This window comes from Brassica napus, chromosome C3, assembly GCF_020379485.1.
Source record: "Brassica napus cultivar Da-Ae chromosome C3, Da-Ae, whole genome shotgun sequence".
Lineage (NCBI taxonomy): Eukaryota > Viridiplantae > Streptophyta > Magnoliopsida > Brassicales > Brassicaceae > Brassica > Brassica napus.
In genome coordinates this window covers 56,178,578-56,198,196 of record NC_063446.1, presented here as the reverse complement: position 1 = coordinate 56,198,196, position 19,619 = coordinate 56,178,578, and the positions used below count along the sequence as shown (strand labels likewise).

Here is a 19,619-nt window from a genome sequence, read left to right as displayed (position 1 = left end):
TCATGATCCAATGGCTCTCATTAAAACAGAAATGATTTGATCAAAGGGTTCATATTGACTCATCATTAATGGCAAAAACGTCATTTACACATATTTGATCCACATAGAATAATTTTGGTGGTGAGAGATTATTTTTTGGCCATTTGGTTCATATGAGATTTTTGTCCCAAGTGTATTCGCTTCTACCAAATTTTTAATTTCTGAGTAAATAATTATGTTCTAGTAAAATTGCATTGCCTGTGGTTGTAATGTGGAAGGAAATAAACTATGAATCTCTTGACAGAACTTTTAAACTGCTCAAAAGATAGATGTTTTAGGGTTATTGGTTGTTATTTTTAAATATACTTTTTTACAAATTATATAACGCATATTCTAAACTTTTTGAATTCTCTATCTTCTAAAAGTTGAAGCGATCCTACATCCATTACAAGGGACCCCCTTCTCATTGCCACGGTACAGTTCTTATAAGAATATTCACACAAAAAAGGGGCCACAAATAAGAAAAATATGAAAGACCACACATACACGCTGGCCTACCATACTGATCCTTTTAGAAGGCGAGGTTGTTGAGCCAATTGACAACAAGCTTTCAGTATCTGTGATTTGTCTCCTTCAACCACTTCGACTTTTCTTCCAGAGAGGGGTCACGTTAAGGCTGCCCCATGAATAGAAGAAGCTGCATCTGAAGGGTGCATTTGCGAACGTGAATCTTGCCCATTTTCAAGCCCAAGAACTGAAAGAGCTGGACTGGTAAAACATGCATCAAGATTTAGTATCTGACATTACTTAAAAGACTCTGCATAACGAAGTGTCTGTTTGATTTTCGGGAGGACGTACTTTGGTAGAGAAGCTCTGATAGTTGGCTGATTCGCATAAGTAGCAAGAGAAGGTCTTAGATCAGGAAACTTCTTCATGATACTTTCGAGTTGAGGCATTGGCAACTGCAAAAACGATACCAAAGAGTCGTTTAGAACTCCTGTACATATACTTAACTCGTATATTCTTCTATTACGTTTCTTGTACCTCCAACAAGACAGGGAATGAATGTGGCTGTGTCTGAGACACACATTTCAAGAAGCCAGGCCACAGTTTTGGCAGTCTCCAGATCTGCATCCAAAATACATTCCATCATAACAATACTAGAGGGAAAATATATCTCAAAGCTGATACTTTTATTTGAGCTTAAAATTTACTCACCTGCCTATTCACTAACTTGGAAAGGATTTCCATGACAACGTCAACCTGGACAAAAAAAAAAATCTGAAATTCTTTAATTCGGATTTTAACCTATAAGACTTGAGAGAAACCAATTGTGTTGCATATTCCTAGTTAACCTCATAGTTGCCTTGTTTGTAGAATTTTTTTTCCTCATACCAAATAAACTTGCTAGCTACATGATAATCCTCTTGAAAGTAGCCAAAGATATTCAGATAATCGTCATATTTCTATATTTTGATTTACGAATTTACTTAGAATTTATATTTTTCCTTTTCCTAGAGTGTACTTGTACGTTATATTATAAATGTGGACAGTGAGTCTCATAAGTGAGACCCATCTAAACAAGATAAAGCTTTGGAGGGTTTGTAGGGTTGGGCGAGGGAAAGAACGTAGTATGAACGCAGTTCTCTTGGGTTGTTTTTTTTTTTGAAATTCTATATCTGTTACTTTGTTTCAGTTTTAAGAAAGAGTTTTGGGGTTTTACGCTACTTTGTTTTTTACTCTACCCAGTACGACACTTACCAGTGTTGGGAAAGCATCGATTGCCTGAATTACTGTTCTCATGAAGAGTAAAGGAAGAGGTGTTCGATCAACCTGAAACCAAAAAAGTATCACAGATGTGAATATCTAAACCAGTAGTTCTTTTCAAAGATATGTTTGCTTTTGACATACCATCTGACCGAGAGCCTTTGCTAAGACTTGCTGCGTGAAAACAGTGCGTTGTTCAAAGCAAGCTGAACATGCATCTGTTATCTGAAAACAACCCACAGCCAAATGAGACTCTATTATTAAGCGTGAGAGAGAGAGTAGAGAAAACAGCTACCACACTTGCAAAATTTCATAAAAGGTCCACTGGCAAACAGATTAATCAGGGTCTATATCAAGATTCAAGCCTGACATCTAACTACTCAGTTCTTGCTGCCACTAGTTTTCTAGCCTCCTATGGCATCATATGACATGAGAATTCATCATCCAGCTTAGCATAAACAGCTTGCATGGAAATAGCAGGAAATCACAAAAAGGGCATTTGATATAATCATGGAGGGGTTGTTTCACGCCACCAGCAGGAAATAAATACCTTTTTCAGTGGTGGCCCACCCTTCTCAGGAACAACCTCGTGGATAGCAATCAGTACCTCGGCAGGTGTAAGGGCCGGACCTGTGTGAGCAGAACCCTATAGATATAGCAAAAAGGATCTGACAAGTTGTTATAACGGAAGAAAGTATATAAAACCGTCAGAGAGAGTAACACTTCCCCAAAAAAAGTTATATGCAACATTTTTCTAACATATATAAGGTAACAATTAGACGATGAACCACGAGAATATGTAGATACCTGTAATATATGACCTAGTGCAAGTTGGAACTTCTCAGGTGAAAGATTAAGAAGTGGCGGAAAGATAGGCAAAACCTGTTACATTCAAAAAGAATGACTATCATAAGAGGTAATGAATTGCTACCACTGATGAGCCATTTAAAGGACCAGAACATTTTCAGAATTATTCCATGGTTACTAGTTCTTAATTATTTCCACATTTTCAAATAGGTATATTAACAGGGTGTAAAAGAAAAAGAAAAACTGCAAGTCTTCATCTTCCTTCATTGAAAAAGTAGTGCAAAATGGAAAGAGTAGAATCCATGGAAAGAATGTAGAAAATTACCTCGTCTTTAGTGAGTGAAGAAAGCAACGGAATAAGAATTGAAACATCCTGCAGAACACAACTTTTTGTAAGGCTTTGCAATCTTGATTTTCATAAATATATACGCAGAAGAAAAAATATACGAGAGAGCTCTTCACAACAAATCAAACCTTTAGCTTAGTGTCATATAGATGCTTTACGGTAGCAATCAAATCCGACGAAGGTGCCACTTCTTGTGTCAATATTTGCAACACCTGACATTAAAAAAAACAAACAGGGAGCATGATTCAAAATTAGAAAATATTTTGACGCCAACGTGGATTTATTACAGGAATACACCGAAGCTACTTACCAATGTCAATAAATTTTCACTTCCCTTAGGAGGATCAGATATTATATGGAGCAGTTCCTTATAAGATGAACCTAATTCTCGTATCAAGATAGGTATATGTCGATGAAAAGCCTGAACAATTTCGGAAAGTTACCAATATAAGTCAGTTTGGTGTTTGTGAATCTGTTTTACTCCCACTACAACTCAGATAATTTTTCTGTACCATGCCACACGTGACTCACATAAGTGGCGTGAGCATTTATAAGGGAGGGAGGCTAACTCACCTGGATTACTGTTTTTGGAGCTTTCCCGTAAACTTCAAAGACAAGTCGTAGGAGACTAGGTTTCTGGAAAAAATCACAGTATTTCTCTCAGAACAATGGAAATACTACGAAAAGAAGATTTTGAGATTCAGGAGCAAACCTTTTTACATAGAGCAAAGAACAGAGAAATAAGTCTCTGAGCTTCAGCAAATGATAAAACAGAAACATCACGAGAAGTTTGTAGATCCTGCTGAGAGTGAGTATCGGAGGTTCTAGAAGATGGAGAGTCGATTGTCGAAGTTATCTGACTTTTAGCCTGAAAATCAGTGTAAGCAAATCAACCCACAAAAATAGTCAAGGTTTGGAAAACTAGAGCATGTCCATTTCAACGACTAGGCAATCCCCACAAGGGAAAATTTAGAGCCTTACAAGAACATGCACAAAGAGTAGCTGGCATCTATTAAGTTCTAAGAGATAAGCCTTTTTATATGTAATTCAAAGAACTAAGCTAAACGCCCTCAAGAGAATTATAAATGGCTTTTGGATCTTTACTTCCTTTCCAACAATGACACTCAGCTACCAGATTAGACTACGCTGTTACCTCTGTTTTAATTCCTTCTGCAATAAAACCAGTCTGTGAGAGATCTGCCTCAGAATTCACAGCAGTCAGCAACATATCTGTTGCAAATTTCTCAACATGCTCTGAAATGTATGTAAGGTGATACAGTTTGTTCGTGACCTGTGCATGCATTTGAGAAAATACAAATAGGAATTACTGTACCAGCAGAAAATAAGAACCATATTGTTATCTGGGACCAATTTCCTTACAAGTCGAATAGCTTTTGCACGGATGTCTTCTTCGGAATGAACAGAACACTGCCATAACAGGATTTAGACATGCGTGAGAAACATGGAAAATCAATAGGACCATATGACCATGAATAAGTATGAAGATAAAAAGAAAATCTCAAGCACAACATTCCTTTCGGGGGCATAGAGATCAGAACACAATGCTTATGTAATTGCAACTTTCTCAACATTCTTCATAATTATTGCAATGTTAAAAGTTTCAGAACTTCATAATGTAATCAGTATACATGGCAAATTTCAGTTCATGCTCTGTTGGAAAAAAAAACTTATAACAAGCCAAAGGACTTCTAAGTGGTAACTAAGATAGATAGAGCTGGAAAATCCTCACTGCAGTAAACAGATTAACTTGACCAATTTCAAGCAACGGATCTAATATGCTGCAACTGTTTCGTGGACTAGTCAACAGGAGGCTTCAATTGGAAATTTTACAGGCAATATGTAGAGATTCAAGTTCTGAGGAAGGAAACTAGTCACTTTAAACCCTAAATTATCTGAATTCCCGTATTCTCCATCACTGAGACTATAAAATAACACACCAGTGTGACAAGGTTTGTGACAAGGTTTGTAAGAAATAAAAATAAGAAAGTCTGGCTACCGATTCTTACATTCAATGCTATGGCTAAGAATGCTTTTCGCTCATTTGGACGCACTAGAATTAAGCTCCAAACCGCACCAAGCCCTTGGGTAACACGCTCACTATCACTGATTTCTCTTCCAGTTCGTTCATGACGAGTGGAGCAGAGTTCATCCAGTAGCTTTATGGCAGAATCAGGTAGATGTGGAGCTTCTCCAAAAAGTCTGCTGAAAGACTTGTCGGAAGCAGGAAGAGCATCCAGAAATGATCTTGCCTACAGCAAGCACCTTAATAAGCAAAATTCAGAAACAAGAAATGGAAGAAGTTGAATAAATGCTCACCACTGTTATGAGAAAATTTTCATACACAGCAGCATAGGAAGAGGTTTCATCTGTGTCCAGATTCGCCATAGAATGCAGATGGTACAAAATATGTAAAACAAGTTCATGCCCCTAGAAACAAAGAAGCAAACAGATTAGGGTTTCGTCTAGACATATGGTAGACTATCGGCTATTGGCTACAATGATTATGACAGCCAATACATTCTCGGATATGGGAAAAGAGATTCAAAATCCAAAACAAAATAATAGAATGACGGCTGAGTTTAATGAACACTGCAGTCAAATACGTACCTTGAATTCCCGATGATCCACACTAATATGCTCTCTTAGTATGGCTGCAACATCATTGCCAGCATCGATCTGGAAATGGTATCATAAATAATATTTATGCTTGTAAACTAAAGAACTAAAGAGGAATTTTTAAAAGGATTCCATAGGGGTAAAGCCAAAAGATGGAAATGGTAGCTAGAGTTGAAGGCAAAACTACAAGTAACAAGTATCAAAGAGGGGCTCACTTTAGCAATCAATCGGGCAATCAATGGCATGCGTATCTTGTTACAATCAAACCCGCAGACATGTCTATCTGATTCAATTATCCTTTCTAAAGCCAACTTTCCAACAGTTTCGCTTTGTTCTGTGGTAAGTTCAACATATGATGGAACAGATGCCAACTCTCGATAGCTTTCCTCTTCTGCAGTAATGTCTGACGCAACAGGGGGTTGTAGATCAAAATCTGGGCCTGATTCTGAAGGCGAATGTTGATCAAAATCTGGGATAGACACCAGATCATCCCTGCACTTTCTTTCAGAACCTGCAAACTTTGTTTCTCTGATCCCTTCATCATCCTTGCAAGGAGAGTGTGGAACATCTAAAGATGATTTGCCCTTTGAGGGATAAACACACTCGCCGGGAGCAGTAAACAAATCCTCCCTGCAATCAGGCTGATCAACTATTCTGATAATTGAACTTCCCCCCACCTTGTTTTGGCTATGCTCTTTTGTTGTTAGATGCACTGAACTACTAGCCCCTGCCGTGACAGCAGGAACCGAAAGTGGATAGCCTGGTAAGGTCGAGATGTCCATCTGAACTGGGACTGGTTCTTTACCTTCACCTACAGATGAATTTAAACGTCTTGGATCCGTGCGACGGGGATCCTGCATAGCTACGTGTAAGTCTTGGAGAAAAAAAACATTCAAAATAAAATCAATTGGCAAATGGAAGCTTATACCCTTCTTGGGTCACGTCTAGGGTCGGCAACTGCGCTATTCAAACTAGGCACATCGGAAACTGATAACCCCGCAGGAAGGGTTGGATCAAAAGGAAGTTGTGGCTGAAGAGTTGGGGAACGCATGGAATCCACGATATCCGCCGGAGTAGCCAGTGAAGTTGTCAATGTAGGAGGGCTACTAGGCAAGTGTTTCATGCTTGTTATTACAATATCAGCGAGCATATCTGGATGGAGCTGAGAAATGAGAATATCAAATGATGCAGCTCCTCTGTCTCCTTCAGCAAGCAAAGCACCAATCATAGAAACCATTTGTTCCACTGGAGTCGGCTCACTGTCCGAAGGATGGTTTGCAGGGGATATGCCATTGATAGAGACCGGTCCACGTGGAGAATCACTTATTTTAACTTGCGGAGTCAAATGCATGTTAGTATTATGGCGTAAGCGCTTCGGAGCAGCCTCTCCATTGATTGTATCATCTTCACCCTGGGACATTTTTCGTTTCTTTGACAAATCCCAAGAATTTGGGTGACTAATCGCCTGGTTACTCTGAAAGTAGGTTCATCATGAGACGTTACTGGTCACAGTGATCAAAGCTGACGTAGAGGCATATAAGCTTAGGAAAGAAAGAATAAAAAGTATTACCTTGCCTGACCAATTTTCACGTGCAAAGCGCTCATTATTTCTGATCAATTTATCAACTTGACGGACAGCTTGATCAGCAACATCTGAAGCATTCATTGCTCGAAGCGCTCTAAGAAGCTTGTCTCTTGACTATAAACTCAGAGAAAAATATTATCTCAGTAACAAAACAAATATCACCCAAAAAAAAACAGAGATACGAGACTTTCTATGATTTGATCAAGCAAACACTTCTTTCAACTCTGTTCTACCTACTACGAGGCTTCACTGCATGGAATACCACTTAATACATGCCTTTTCTTAAGGAAAACAAATGCGACACAAAAAGGTATGCCCAATCATAGAGTACACAAACGAAATAACAACATCAAAGGTTTATAATTTGACCAGAAAGCCTGAAACGATTAACGAATGTATCCGACATGAGGGAGCTTGGCTCTATGAAATATGACCGAATATTCCCAAAAAGAGGTATTTTGTTTCCAGCCTTTATATGCAAGACAGATTGCTATATAGCTATAACACTGCTGGACCTATAGAAACCTCTAATGAACGGATCAATAATAAGCAAGATCAGCTGAATTTCAGCAGAGACTAAAATGATAGGTAAATAAAACAAACCCACAACGATTTCAAGTGATATTCAGAAAGAACAAAAAAACAGGGAAGAACTGAGGAGTAATAGAAGAGTCAAATCTAGATATACTGCAGAGAGAAATAAGACAATAAAGTATGAACGCTCTACCTCTATCATAGGTGAGGAAGTACATCTAAGAAATCCCAGTAAGGCAGTTCTAATGGAATACTGAACGCTTGCAGCATGGCACCCCTTTACTGTCACAAGATTTGGGTGAAAATCCAGCAGAACAGAAAGGACAGTGTTGTAGTGGACAGGCCTCTTCCTCGCTACCACCGCAAGACTGAAAGATAAGCTACTATCAGATAAGAGACCAGTGCTTACACAGGAAATATTCAAATTTGCAAATGGTTCAGGTTTGTTTCTAAAAGCATGTCCTAATGGATCACTGCACATCTCAGCAAAGAAAAGAATAATACTTGCGTCAAAGAAACTTCCCTCAGGTTCTTCCTATGCAATTATTATCTAACGTACGAGATACTAGAGTTTAAATATAACTTTAACTAGCAACGATTCCTGTGAGAAACTTTCCTCATGATTCTGCAGCATACAACACCAAAAATAAGCTCCTTAACAGTAAAACTTTGCTCAGGCAAACTTTTAACATATCCCATAATCAAGTTTGAGAAATCAGAGATTGTGTCCTGTAAACATATCAACATAAACAAATCTCTTCAAAGCTACCATATCCTAAAGATTTCCTCCAATTACAATAGGATGATCTATTTCACATTTTCTTACTTTAAGACATCTTCATCAATAAAAGGTCAAGTAAAACCGAATGAAAAATCAATCTCTGAACAATGTCTTTCCTCTCAGAGTTTAACATTAATCTATTTTACATAGATAACAAGTCCCAGACATTAAAAGTTAATATCAGTTCAAAAATCAATCATCTGCTAGGTAATTACTAGGTTTTGAAAAGTTCGCCAAAAATGACACTAAGCATAGATAATTTCCCATGTTAAGCTAACGGTGCCCCCAAACAGAAAGAAACCTTAATAGTTCAAAGTGACTAGAGATATGCCACCTACACAGGACACAACAACCACGAGATCACTTCTATCTCCATCTTAAGAACAAGACATGACATAAGATCAAGCAGGAAAATATATTCAACCCATCATCATCAATATCCACCAAAAATATATGGAGATGATATATTAATATGCAAGTAAATATAAGCTTGAATTCAGCATAAAGAAATCTCTGATTGCCAAATTATAATGTGCGTAATATTGTAGTGTATACATCTTCAATATCCCAACATCACAGTCATAAGTAATATTATATACAACCAGTTCACATAACCAAAAAAAACTTCCCTCTACCACGTTTCAGCGTTACTTGGAAACAGCATTTCTAACTACCATCTGACCATTCTATTCGTTGTTTGATGTCCGTATGACTTGTATATTGGAGCTCCACAGTACCCAAAAATTGCAGGCGCCATATGCCCAGGTAACTGTCAGTATCCAATAACTGATGCAGCTTCAACCGAGCCATTTTCCCCCGGACTATGATTCAGTTAGCTGCAACTATATCATATGGTTTGAACTGGTGATATGACCTGTCTCCATGCTTTATCTCCCTCAGCCAAAAGTTTAGTAGACGCATAAAAAATGGAAAACAGCAGTTTATTCCCCCTGGTGTTATTCGTCTAACAAAGCTTATTTGATTATGAGACTGCTTAAAAGTGGAAGATCATTTCTTATTGTTGTTTCTCAAAAACATGAGACAAACATCAAACTTATGCAAAAGATACTAGTAATATCACCCCATCATACGCTTAACAACACATATCAGTGCAGCAAGACACATTCTGCATGGTTCGTTTTATCACCAACATGCAGGTTACCAAGCAAAACAATGGGCAATCATTTTGATCTAGCTATCAGGTTACATCTAGCTATCAGGTTACCAAGCAAAACTAACACCATGAAGAATATAAAGCAAATCGAATACACAAGAATAGCGGGTGTTCAGACAGAAACATACCAACTAACAACAGCTACCGTCAGTGCACCCGGTAAACGACCAGCCGACTGTACGAGATCTTGTAAGATACCAAATGTTCTATTTGCTTCAGACAAAAGCGTTGCTGAATTTAGAATGGGGTGACCGCCAGCAAGCCAGGATATGTTAAACATCTGCCTACTCCCTGTAGTAGAATAGTAAAAGTTGACATGCCCATAAACAAAAATACAAAATGAGCGAATCATGTATCGCGCTATTCCAGATTCTACTGCATGATTAGACCGCCATACCTTCGTTGGAAAAATTCTCAGGATCAGATGCATCAGGAGTAAATAGCAAAATAAACGTCTCCATAAACTTTAGCGCCAAAACTTTCACCCCTACGCTACCAGGCTATCATGAAAGAAACAGCGGACTTAAATTAGAATTAGAAAGTGACAGAGAAGCAGAGCAAATACTCAACCAAAAAACATTTCTCAAGAGCGCAATAGACAGAAAAAAATTAGGCTAAACACAGCCAGTATACCTCCAATGCAGTAGAAAAGACAACATCTTTGAACTTAACCATCCATGTCCATAGTTCCCCAACCCAACGATCAACTTTACCACGATGATGAAACTGTATCATCAATAATAACACATATCAGTGAGAGAGAGAGAAAGGGAATCACATCCATCGCTGTGGTGAATATACAGGAACACTCACAAAAGCCTCAAAGATCTACAAACATATAAAGTAATAAACACCAATTCAGCACAAAAGTAAGAGAAAGGGATACACAAATCCAAACAACAAAAAAAATCACCAAGCTAGCACTGCTTTACTATCTTCACTATTTCCTTCATCTATCTTCGCTAAACTTAAATAGCACCAATATAAAACCAACCAAAGCTTTGAAAAATGAAAAATAATATGGCTTTTAACTGAATCTTAAAGGCAACTACGAGAATATAAAATAATATATCCGAATGACAACATATCCAACTTGAGAAAGAGTGCATACCTGCAGTGCCATCTCCTCCAAGATGCTGCGATAGAAAGCTGTGCCAACAGAAACAGCTTTCTTTGCAACAATCGGATCCTCATCCCTTGCTAAGACTAGCAAGACAGTCACTAGAGCATAAGAATGATCCAGCATCCTCAAACCAACCTCCTCAATGATCCTGTCACCCAAAATTATTTCAATCAACCACAGAAGAACCCTAAACACGCTACAAAATTAAATTCGCAAAAACAATCTTCTGACGAGTTCGTAAGAGAAGGAGAGAATCTAACGCTAGGATTGGTAAAGGACTCACTCGAGAAGGGATTTGCGAACTAGGATTTCACGAGACGAGTGGAGTTCTGTGAGATAGGGGAAAATCTCGGCGGAGAGAGAGGGCTCGAGCGAGAGCAATATCTCCTTCACCTGTCTGAGAGACGAGAGCTTCACCGCCAAATCGCCGTGGTTGTTGGCAGCGGCGAGGAGAGAGAGCGCCTGCGCCCTGGCTGTCGCGGCAGCCATCGCTGAATTGGAGATTGGGGTGGCGGAATTGCCAAAGGGGGTGATAACTGTGAATCTCGCGGTGGTTTTCTCTTTTAGGGTTTTGAAGGTTGAAGAGGAAGAAGAAGAATCTCGGCGACACGGGAGGAGCTCAGAGCAATTAGGCTTAGAGAGGCGGTCACACACGAGAAAAAAAAAAGAAGAAAAAACGAGATGGCACACACCCTGTCGTTTTATGTCTGGGAAGTTGCAATGAGCGCCGTTTATGTTACGTAACCAATCTCGTTTAAACCGTTGGATTGCAAATTCTGCTTTTGGTTCTAGCTAGTAACAGTTTAAGCACACTTGCGTTCGTTAATACACAGCTGAATCACGCTTGATTATCAAATTTTCACGCAAATCACATTTCTTTATCGATTAACTGGTCTCATGACATTACGTAACCAATCTAGTAACACAATTTTAGCACAGCTTTACCGGAATGGAGCTTGTAGGTTCGTCTGAGTGACATTCCAGTCAGCTATGAGCAATCATGCATCACATATTAGAATTTGTCATTCATAGTACATCTTCCTAATATATTATTGCAAGAAAAATCTGGACTAATATCTCCTCGTTTCTTATTCCATTGTGAATTCTTCATGCAAAACACATTACATACCAAACATTCATGAAACTAGAGTAGAAATGGAAAACACAGTATAAATCCAAAGGATAAATTAAATCAGTCCTGCTGCGCAACAAGACCTAGTTGGATGGCACTATACTCAAGATGGTATCTACACTGTTAAATCAGGTTATTGGGTGGCAATGCATTTGCCTGGAAACACTGTGGTTCAACCTACAAATGGAAATCAACTATTAAAATAGAAAATGTGGAAAACTAAGATCCCATCGAAAATTCATCGTTTTCTTTGGAGACTACTATCTCGTAGTCTAGCTACTGGTAATAATCTCAAGAGGAGACACATTACAAGGGATGTGATGTGTAAAAGATGCTTTCAAAGAGAGGAAACAGAGTCCCATCTTTTCTTTGATTGCGAGTATGCTAAACAAATTTGGAGAGCTTCTGGAATTGCAAATGCTACGATCGACAATCCTAATGCAACACTGGAGGAGAGAATACAAGCTTGTCTTTTAGTTACAACATTATAATGATCTACCACTATGGATTTTATGGAGACTATGGAAGAGTCGAAACAGGCTAATCTTTCAACAGAAAAATACAGCATGGCATCTTATTCTTAGATACGCGAAGAATGATGCAAACGAATGGAAACGTATAGGAGTACAAAATATGATAGACGCATCAAGATCACACCAGGCAAGAGATTTTGTGACTCCAACAAGATGGGTCTTACCACCATTAGGATATATGAAATGTAATGTAGATGGTTCTTACATAAGTTCAGAGCGGGATGGTACTGCTGGTTGGGTAATAAGAGATGATTATGGCGTTTATAATGGGGCAGCACAAGCGGTGGGTGGAAAGATTGGAAGTGCTTTAGATGCGGAACTACAGGCTATATTAATGGCACTTCAACATTGTTGGATGAAAGGATATAGGAATATTGTGTTGGAGAGTGATTGTTTGAAAGCCATTCAGATTCTGAGAGATAAGGCTTTGTATTTCTCAGGTTATAACTGGATCAGAGACATCACATGGTGGACTCGAAGATTTGAAGATGTTCGTTTTAGTTGGGTATCAAGAGAAGCAAACAAGGTGGCTGATAAGCTTGCAAAGACAAGTTCTCATGCTATTTCGTTTATTTTTCATAATTATGTTCCTTTAACAATAACAAATCTTCTTCATGAAGATTATGTAAACGTACATTTATGATCAAATAAAGTATGATGTTATAAAAAAAAAAATTAAAACACCAAACTTCCCAAAATATATTGAAAAGACAGTAGAAATCTTCAATATATTTTTTTATTTTTTAAAAAATTATCTGATGTATTCTTCTAAAATTAAAAAAAAAAAAAATTAACTATGTATAAAAATATTAATTTTTATGGGTGAATTGCATAAAATATTTTATAATACTATTTAGAGTTAAATATAGCGAACGAAAGATGCATTTACTCAAAATATCATTTTAACATTTTTAATCAAACTTGAAAAAAAAAAGATAAGGAAATAAAATAATCAAAAGTTCAATGTAAAAAAGAAAACTGAAAAGATTGGTTCGGTTTTCAGTTTTGAATCGAACCAAACCGCCAAACTCAAGACGGTTTGGTTTTGTTGTTCGGTTACATTTACCCGTTTGGTCCCCGTGCTCCTCCTTCCGACACAATATCTAAAGAGAAAGGAATCAGAATCAAAACAATTCGATCAAAAGTCTTAACATTCACGCCCAAATCAGCGAGCAAGAGATCAAAAATGGAAGGATGGGATCCGAGCACCAAATCGACCCTAACGAGAATCCCTCTCCTGACGACAAAGGCGGGGCCAAGAGACGGCGATGCATGGAAACAGAGGCTGAAAGAAGAGTACAAATCTCTGATCGTATACACACAGATGAACAAGTCCAACGACAACGACTGGTTCCGCATCTCCGCCTCCAATCCCGAAGGTACGCGTTGGACTGGCAAGTGTTGGTACGTTCACAACCTCCTCAAGTACGAGTTCGATCTCCAATTCGATATCCCTGTTACCTACCCCGCCACTGCTCCCGAGCTTGAGTTGCCTGAGATTGACGGCAAAACTCAAAAGGTTTGGGCTTTGTTTTTTTGGTTGCGATCGGTGCTGGTTTGCTTAATTGTGTTAAAGTGTCTCTATTGTTTTTATGTAGATGTATCGAGGTGGGAAGATTTGTTTGACTGTGCATTTCAAGCCGCTCTGGGCTAAAAACTGGTAACTTTATTATGCTTATAGACATTGTTTGAGGAGCATGCAATGTTTTAGATCAGTTTAGTCTGTTTTAACATTGATTGTGTAGATGGATTATGAAAGATCTAGCACTCCTAAGATGTTAATTAGATTGGGTTGGTGTCTGTATTGGAATAATTAGGCCGGAAGACTCTAGTGTTAAGCTGTTTGTGCTGATCTAAAATGAAAGTTATTATCCAGAGTTTGTGTTCTTAATTTCTACCTTGCATAAACTCTAGTATTAAGCTGTTTGTGCTTGTCTAAGCTAATCAAGCTTGAGTGTATGCATTCCATTTCTATCACGAATCCTAGCACATTACTGTTTCTCTTGGCATTTGATTAATGACCCTAGTATTAAGTTGTTTGTGCATGTCTAGAATGAAAGTTATTATCCATTAGTGGGCATCTAATAACATCATTTTTTCTGTGTTTTCGTTTTAACTTGTTAAACACTAAGCTAACCGAGCTTGCGTTTAGGCGATCCATTTATATCATTAATATGATGCGCATATTACTCGTTCTTGGCATTCATGAATGACTTTTTTTCTTTTGTTTATGCAGCCCTAGGTTTGGTATAGCACATGCACTTTGTTTGGGGCTCGCTCCATGGCTTGCTGCAGAGATTCCAATTCTTGTGGACTCGGGTATGATTAAGCACAAAGATGACGCAGCCTCATCTGCCGAATCTTAGTCTATTTTAACCTTTCTTATCAAACTCAGAATTGAGGTGTTTATCATTAATAGCTGTATTCAGAAATGATTTAAGCTATTGCAATGTTTTTTTCTTGAAATACTTTTTACAACTTGAGAATGTATGATGTTCTTTCTTGCTTTGGAACTGGTTCGTTCAAGCCAAGGTGTGAATATTTTATTACGAATCTTTGTATGGGAGTTGCTTCTTTGTTTCTTCTTGGTGGGAGGAAAAAACCAACACTAACTTGAGATCTATTGTCAACTGAGGTTGCCTCATATCTGGTGCTTCACATAATCAACACTGATTGTGAAACAATAACAATCTAATGTCAACTGAGTAGGAACACAAAGATGAAATAGAGATCTATCGTCAATCTCTATTTCCATTGTTTCACCAACATCTAGGTACCATGGAACTGCAAAAAGTAGGAACACAAAGATGAAAAAGAGATTTATTGTCAACTGAGGTTGCCTCAAATCTGGTTCTTCACATAATAAACACTGATTGTAAACACAATAACAAACAAAAGCACAAACCTTTTGTAGCTTGGTATATGTAGAAGGTGGATTCTGTAAATTCAGGACGCAGTGGATAGTACTTTTCAGTAGGATGCATCATTTGATGATCCAGTAGATACCTGAAAAACAAAGGTTTGTTCAGCGTCATTTAGCTCAAACAGCAGACATGATGAAATGACTGAGAACTCAAGATCCAAGTAGGAAGACAACTGATTGCACACATCTCACTCAGGTAAGTCTGCAGCTGCGACACCCCCAACAAGAACCTAGTAGTAAGAAGTTGAATGACAACCAAAATATCCCTTATCATCTGTTCCAAAACTTTTGCCCAATTGACTTTTACAGCGAAAAAGTTATGAACAAAAAAAAGAGAGTAAAATAATACTTTAGACAATAGAATAATGGAAATAATCCTTTTTACAGAGAGGAGTGGGTCTAAGCGTGACTATATATAAGGAGAGCTTGCACAACAGGAAAGTTCATCCGATTAGAGAGAAAGACCAAGAGCAATTAGCACAATTAGAAAGAGTGTTTTATTGCTTTGTCTTGTGATCTTTATAGTTTGTTCTTAAGAACCATTATTATTCCTTTACGAGTGAATAAGAGATAGGTTTTGGTGTCAAATTTATTCCAAGTTCTATAGTAGCACAAAGTAGGTTTAAATCCTAACAGATTTGATCACAAATGGCGGAGGAGGCGATTCTAGAACGGTTCAACATGTTGAAGATAAAGTGAAGGAGATGCTATTACAAATACAGCAAGGACTGGAACTTGACAAAGAAAGTCTCCAATCTCTCAAAACCAGGCAACTCATCATATCCACAAAGGCATGGACGGGCTACTCTGATGTAAAGAAAGGTCCCAATTATGCTCCCAAAAGGAAGAGTTTACCCACTGATTTGACTCGAGAAAATCTACAAAACTGGGAAGAGTTGGAGTTCAAGGAGTATAACTTCAATGCTAAGGGACAACCTCTTGATGCTGGGCATCTTCTAAAGGTGCGGAAGCAGTTCAAAGACATATATTTTGTCAGATGGGGTTTGAAGAGATGCCAACAAATAACTTTGTTGAGAGCAGCTTCTGGAATTTCGATGCACTTTTCCAGCCGCAGCACCACCCTGCTCGTGACTCTCACGACACCTTCTTTTTAAAAGCTCTTTCTAGGATGCTTCATGCACTCGCAAAGGGACCTTTCACTCCCAACAAGTACTTTTCTATACACCGCACCGTGTCTTCAGAAACTAGGCTGTTGACCGAACCCATCTGGCAGAGTTCCATCAGATTGAAGGTTTGGTCTGTGATCGTGGTCATACATTGGGTGAGATCTCATTGGTGTATTACAAGAATTCTTCTCTCGACTAGGGATGTCAAAGCTACGTTTCAAGTACAACCCATACACTGAACCAAGCATGGAGATTTTCAGCTACCATGAAGGGCTAGAGAAATGGGTAGAGATTGGAAACTCTGGCATGTTCAGACCCGAGATGCTACAGCAATGGGTCTTCCACAGGATGTTCGAGTCATTGCATGGGGTCTCTCTCTCTTGAAAGACCAACAATGATTTTATACGAAATTGACAACATCCGTCATCTGTTTGGACACAAGGTGAATCTTACTAAAATTAAACAGAATCGCTTATGTCGCATAGGAATCGAATCAGCTTGATTTGGATACATGCAAAGTGTTAGTACTCAAATCTATGATCCTGCAATTTTACCCTTTTTTTTTATTATATCAGTTGAAGATTAAAAAAATACTTTAGACAATTACGTCAGTTATTTGAAAAAAAAAAGCTCATGTATATATGAAAATTAAAGATACACATCCCAAAATATGAAAATTAAAGATACACATCATTTTGGGATTTATGATTTGGTGTTTTGATTTTTACTTTGATCGGCTTTATATCTTGGGTTTAACCGTTTAAGGTTAACTTTTGTGACATTTGATGTTAGACCACTTCCATCCATTAGAACCTCTAATGGGTTCTTATGATTAAATTAATGGTTAATAAGGTGAATTGATTAGTTAAGAACTTTTCTAAGTGCTAATTAATTTTTCCTCCTCCAACGGGAGAATTTCGTAGAGGTTCTTAATTTTTTTTTTTTTTAAGTAGAATGATTTAAAATAAAAGCATACATAAAAATTTTAATATAAATGACATAAAAACATATGAAAAATACAAAGAAATAACAGAACATGTGTGTAAACTATGAACAATGTGTATAAACTAATTATTATCATTGTTTTGAGAGCACTATGAACAATGTGTATAAACTAATTATTATCATTGTTTTGAGAGCAAAGAAATAACAGAACATGTGTATAAACTATGAACAATGAAGTACTTCTGTTTACTTTCACCAATAATCCATACACGAGCATGAGCCATCTTGGAAATGGTGAAAGTGTTTCCTGTCTCTTACCGTTATCTTCCTCTCATAAACCTTTGAGATGAGTCTCAGTTTCTCTGAGATTTCCACAAGCTTCGAGTTGATGTCTTTGGCTCTCGGGTGAGAATCATCTTCCACAAGAAACTCATGAAGCACACCATCAACGTCGATCCAGCGCTACACCCGGGGTCTTTTCTTATATCCATCTCTTTCATCCTCAGCCTCATCTCCGAAACCTCTGACCAGTTTCCTTGAGAAGCGTACATGTTTGAGAGAGCGACATAAGCTCCACTGTCCTGAGGAACCATCTCCATCAGAATATTAGCCACACGTTTCCCCATCTCCACGTTTCCGTGCATCCTGCAAGCACCTAAAAGAGCTTTGCATATCACGTCATCTGGTTTTACATGCATGTTGTGTATAAACTGCTCAGCCTCTTCGAGAAGACCAGAGCGACCCAGTAGATCAACCATACACCCGTAGTGTTCAATCATTGGCTCTAAACCATCCACATTCACCATTTCACTAAAATACTTCCTCCCTTCTTCTACCATCCCAGCATGGCTACAAGCCGTCAAGAGATTGATGTACGCAACATCGCTAGGCTTAACTCCAACCTCCCTCATTCTACAGAAACAGTCAATAGCATCACTCGCCAGGCCGTGTATAGCGAACCCGTTTATCATAGCACTCCAAGTAATCACATTCTTCCTCGGTAACCTCTCGAACACCTCAACTGCTCTCTCCACAACTCCGCATTTGGAGTACATATCAATCAAAGCAGAGCCAAGGACATCATCAATCTCGATTCCCTTACTCTCTGCATACGAATGCAACCACTCTCCTAACTCTAACGACCCTATCCGCGAAACCGCGGGCAAAACACTAACCAAAGTGACATAAATAGGACGCAAATCAACTCTCCTCATCTCACAGAAAATCTCCACAGCCTCTTTGAAAGCCTCGTTCTTGCAATAGCCAGAGATCATCGTGTTCCAAGAAACAACGCTTCTCACACGCATTTGATCGAACAACGTCCGCGCAGCTTTACAATCACCAAGCCTCATGTAACCGTTGATCATCACATTCCATATAACAACCTCACCATCTCTCTTTCTACCACCATCAACCAACACAGCCATATCTCTCCCAATAATGTTCTTGTAAACGAATTCAATTCACGGCAAGAAAAATATAAAAGAAACAGAACCTTCACGGTAATTGCATTCACGAATCTGGAGGAGAACATCGCCGAAGAAATTAACGAATCAAAGATCATCTCCGTTGGAGATTTCCGGAGAATCGAGGACGAAGAGAGAGATCCGACGAAGGGATTTCGACGGAATCCAACAACACCGAGACAGAATCGATGACGACGAAAGGGAGCTCACATCATCTCCCTCGGAGATTTCGACACAATCGACGCCAAAGACAGAGACGGAAGATTTCGAAGATGAGAGAGACGAACCGACAAAGAAAAGGCCGAGTTTTTTTTGCATTTCGCGTAAAATGATCAAGCCAATACCCTGCTGCCACGTAAGGGGTTTTAACCACTTCTAAACTCTCTTATTAAAGCACCGGTTCTGTCCATTAATATCATTTTTTATTTAATTTTTCTCCTTTTTTCTTTTAGAACCCCTCTTTTAACCCACCGATGGATGTTGTCTTAAATTCTAGAGCTATTCAAAACACAACAAAGTTTTAGATTACTTTATTATATCTAAACAATATGCTATATTTTTTTTTTTTTTTTGGGGTCTAAAAAACACGGCAAGTATGCGAAAATACAAAACCATCTTTAATTAATTACTAGAATTTTGATCCGCCCTTTTGAAAGGCAGATATATTTTTGGTTTTACATTTTTGTTAAAATTTAATTTTTATATTTGTGTTTTTAGTTATATATATGTTTTTCTTTGTATAATATTTATCTTAAATGAT

At 38.2% G+C, this 19,619-nt stretch overlaps 2 protein-coding genes and 2 pseudogenes across 10 annotated transcripts; 2 read left to right on the top strand and 2 right to left on the bottom strand.

Moving 5' to 3' along the window:
* Window positions 1-294: 294 nt before the first annotated feature.
* LOC106384532 lies at window positions 295-11,398 on the bottom strand. 9 transcript variants are annotated; one of them, XM_048750863.1, is made up of 28 exons: window positions 11,017-11,398; window positions 10,722-10,881; window positions 10,424-10,438; window positions 10,244-10,336; window positions 10,008-10,110; window positions 9,739-9,901; window positions 7,849-8,023; window positions 7,107-7,235; window positions 6,465-7,010; window positions 5,752-6,390; window positions 5,528-5,596; window positions 5,237-5,347; window positions 4,927-5,169; window positions 4,280-4,327; window positions 4,053-4,190; window positions 3,612-3,767; window positions 3,473-3,535; window positions 3,210-3,320; window positions 3,028-3,111; window positions 2,879-2,926; window positions 2,554-2,628; window positions 2,297-2,392; window positions 1,891-1,971; window positions 1,741-1,812; window positions 1,198-1,242; window positions 1,024-1,107; window positions 838-941; window positions 295-747 (listed from the first exon to the last, which is right to left on the bottom strand). In XM_048750863.1, exons 1-28 carry the CDS (start codon window positions 11,220-11,222, stop codon window positions 645-647), a joined length of 3,960 nt encoding a protein of 1,319 aa, XP_048606820.1. In that variant the 5' UTR covers window positions 11,223-11,398; the 3' UTR covers window positions 295-644. The 9 variants fall into 9 exon arrangements, with proteins under 9 accessions (XP_048606820.1, XP_048606819.1, XP_022555621.2 ...); XM_048750862.1 differs by having other exon boundaries at window positions 295-742; XM_022699900.2 differs by lacking the exons at window positions 10,424-10,438; window positions 10,722-10,881; window positions 11,017-11,398 and having other exon boundaries at window positions 10,244-10,360.
* A 2,092-nt stretch (window positions 11,399-13,490) lies between these two features.
* Window positions 13,491-14,979, top strand: LOC106389592 (ubiquitin-fold modifier-conjugating enzyme 1). The gene is made up of 3 exons (XM_013829895.3): window positions 13,491-13,917; window positions 13,997-14,058; window positions 14,635-14,979. Exons 1-3 carry the CDS (start codon window positions 13,585-13,587, stop codon window positions 14,762-14,764), a joined length of 525 nt encoding a protein of 174 aa, XP_013685349.1. The 5' UTR covers window positions 13,491-13,584; the 3' UTR covers window positions 14,765-14,979.
* Window positions 14,980-15,686: 707 nt separating this feature from the next.
* Window positions 15,687-16,950, top strand: LOC106384533 (annotated as a pseudogene).
* A 604-nt stretch (window positions 16,951-17,554) lies between these two features.
* Window positions 17,555-18,856, bottom strand: LOC106384534 (annotated as a pseudogene).
* Between the last annotated feature and the right edge of the window lie 763 nt (window positions 18,857-19,619).

What these genes read in the sequence shown, in the direction of transcription:
- LOC106384532 (XM_048750863.1), bottom strand. Translation starts at nt 11,222, where the DNA reads ATGGCTGCCGCGACAGCCAGGGCGCAGGCGCTCTCTCTCCTCGCCGCT. An exon ending in CTTCCTCACCTATGATAGAG is followed by an intron (nt 7,236 to 7,848) that starts GTAGAGCGTTCA and finishes CTGAGTTTATAG; the next exon opens with TCAAGAGACAAGCTTCTTAG. An exon ending in CACTAGGTCATATATTACAG is followed by an intron (nt 2,393 to 2,553) that starts GTATCTACATAT and finishes CTATATCTATAG; the next exon opens with GGTTCTGCTCACACAGGTCC.
- LOC106389592 (XM_013829895.3), top strand. Translation starts at nt 13,585, where the DNA reads ATGGAAGGATGGGATCCGAGCACCAAATCGACCCTAACGAGAATCCCT. An exon ending in TTGACGGCAAAACTCAAAAG is followed by an intron (nt 13,918 to 13,996) that starts GTTTGGGCTTTG and finishes GTTTTTATGTAG; the next exon opens with ATGTATCGAGGTGGGAAGAT. An exon ending in CCGCTCTGGGCTAAAAACTG is followed by an intron (nt 14,059 to 14,634) that starts GTAACTTTATTA and finishes TTGTTTATGCAG; the next exon opens with CCCTAGGTTTGGTATAGCAC.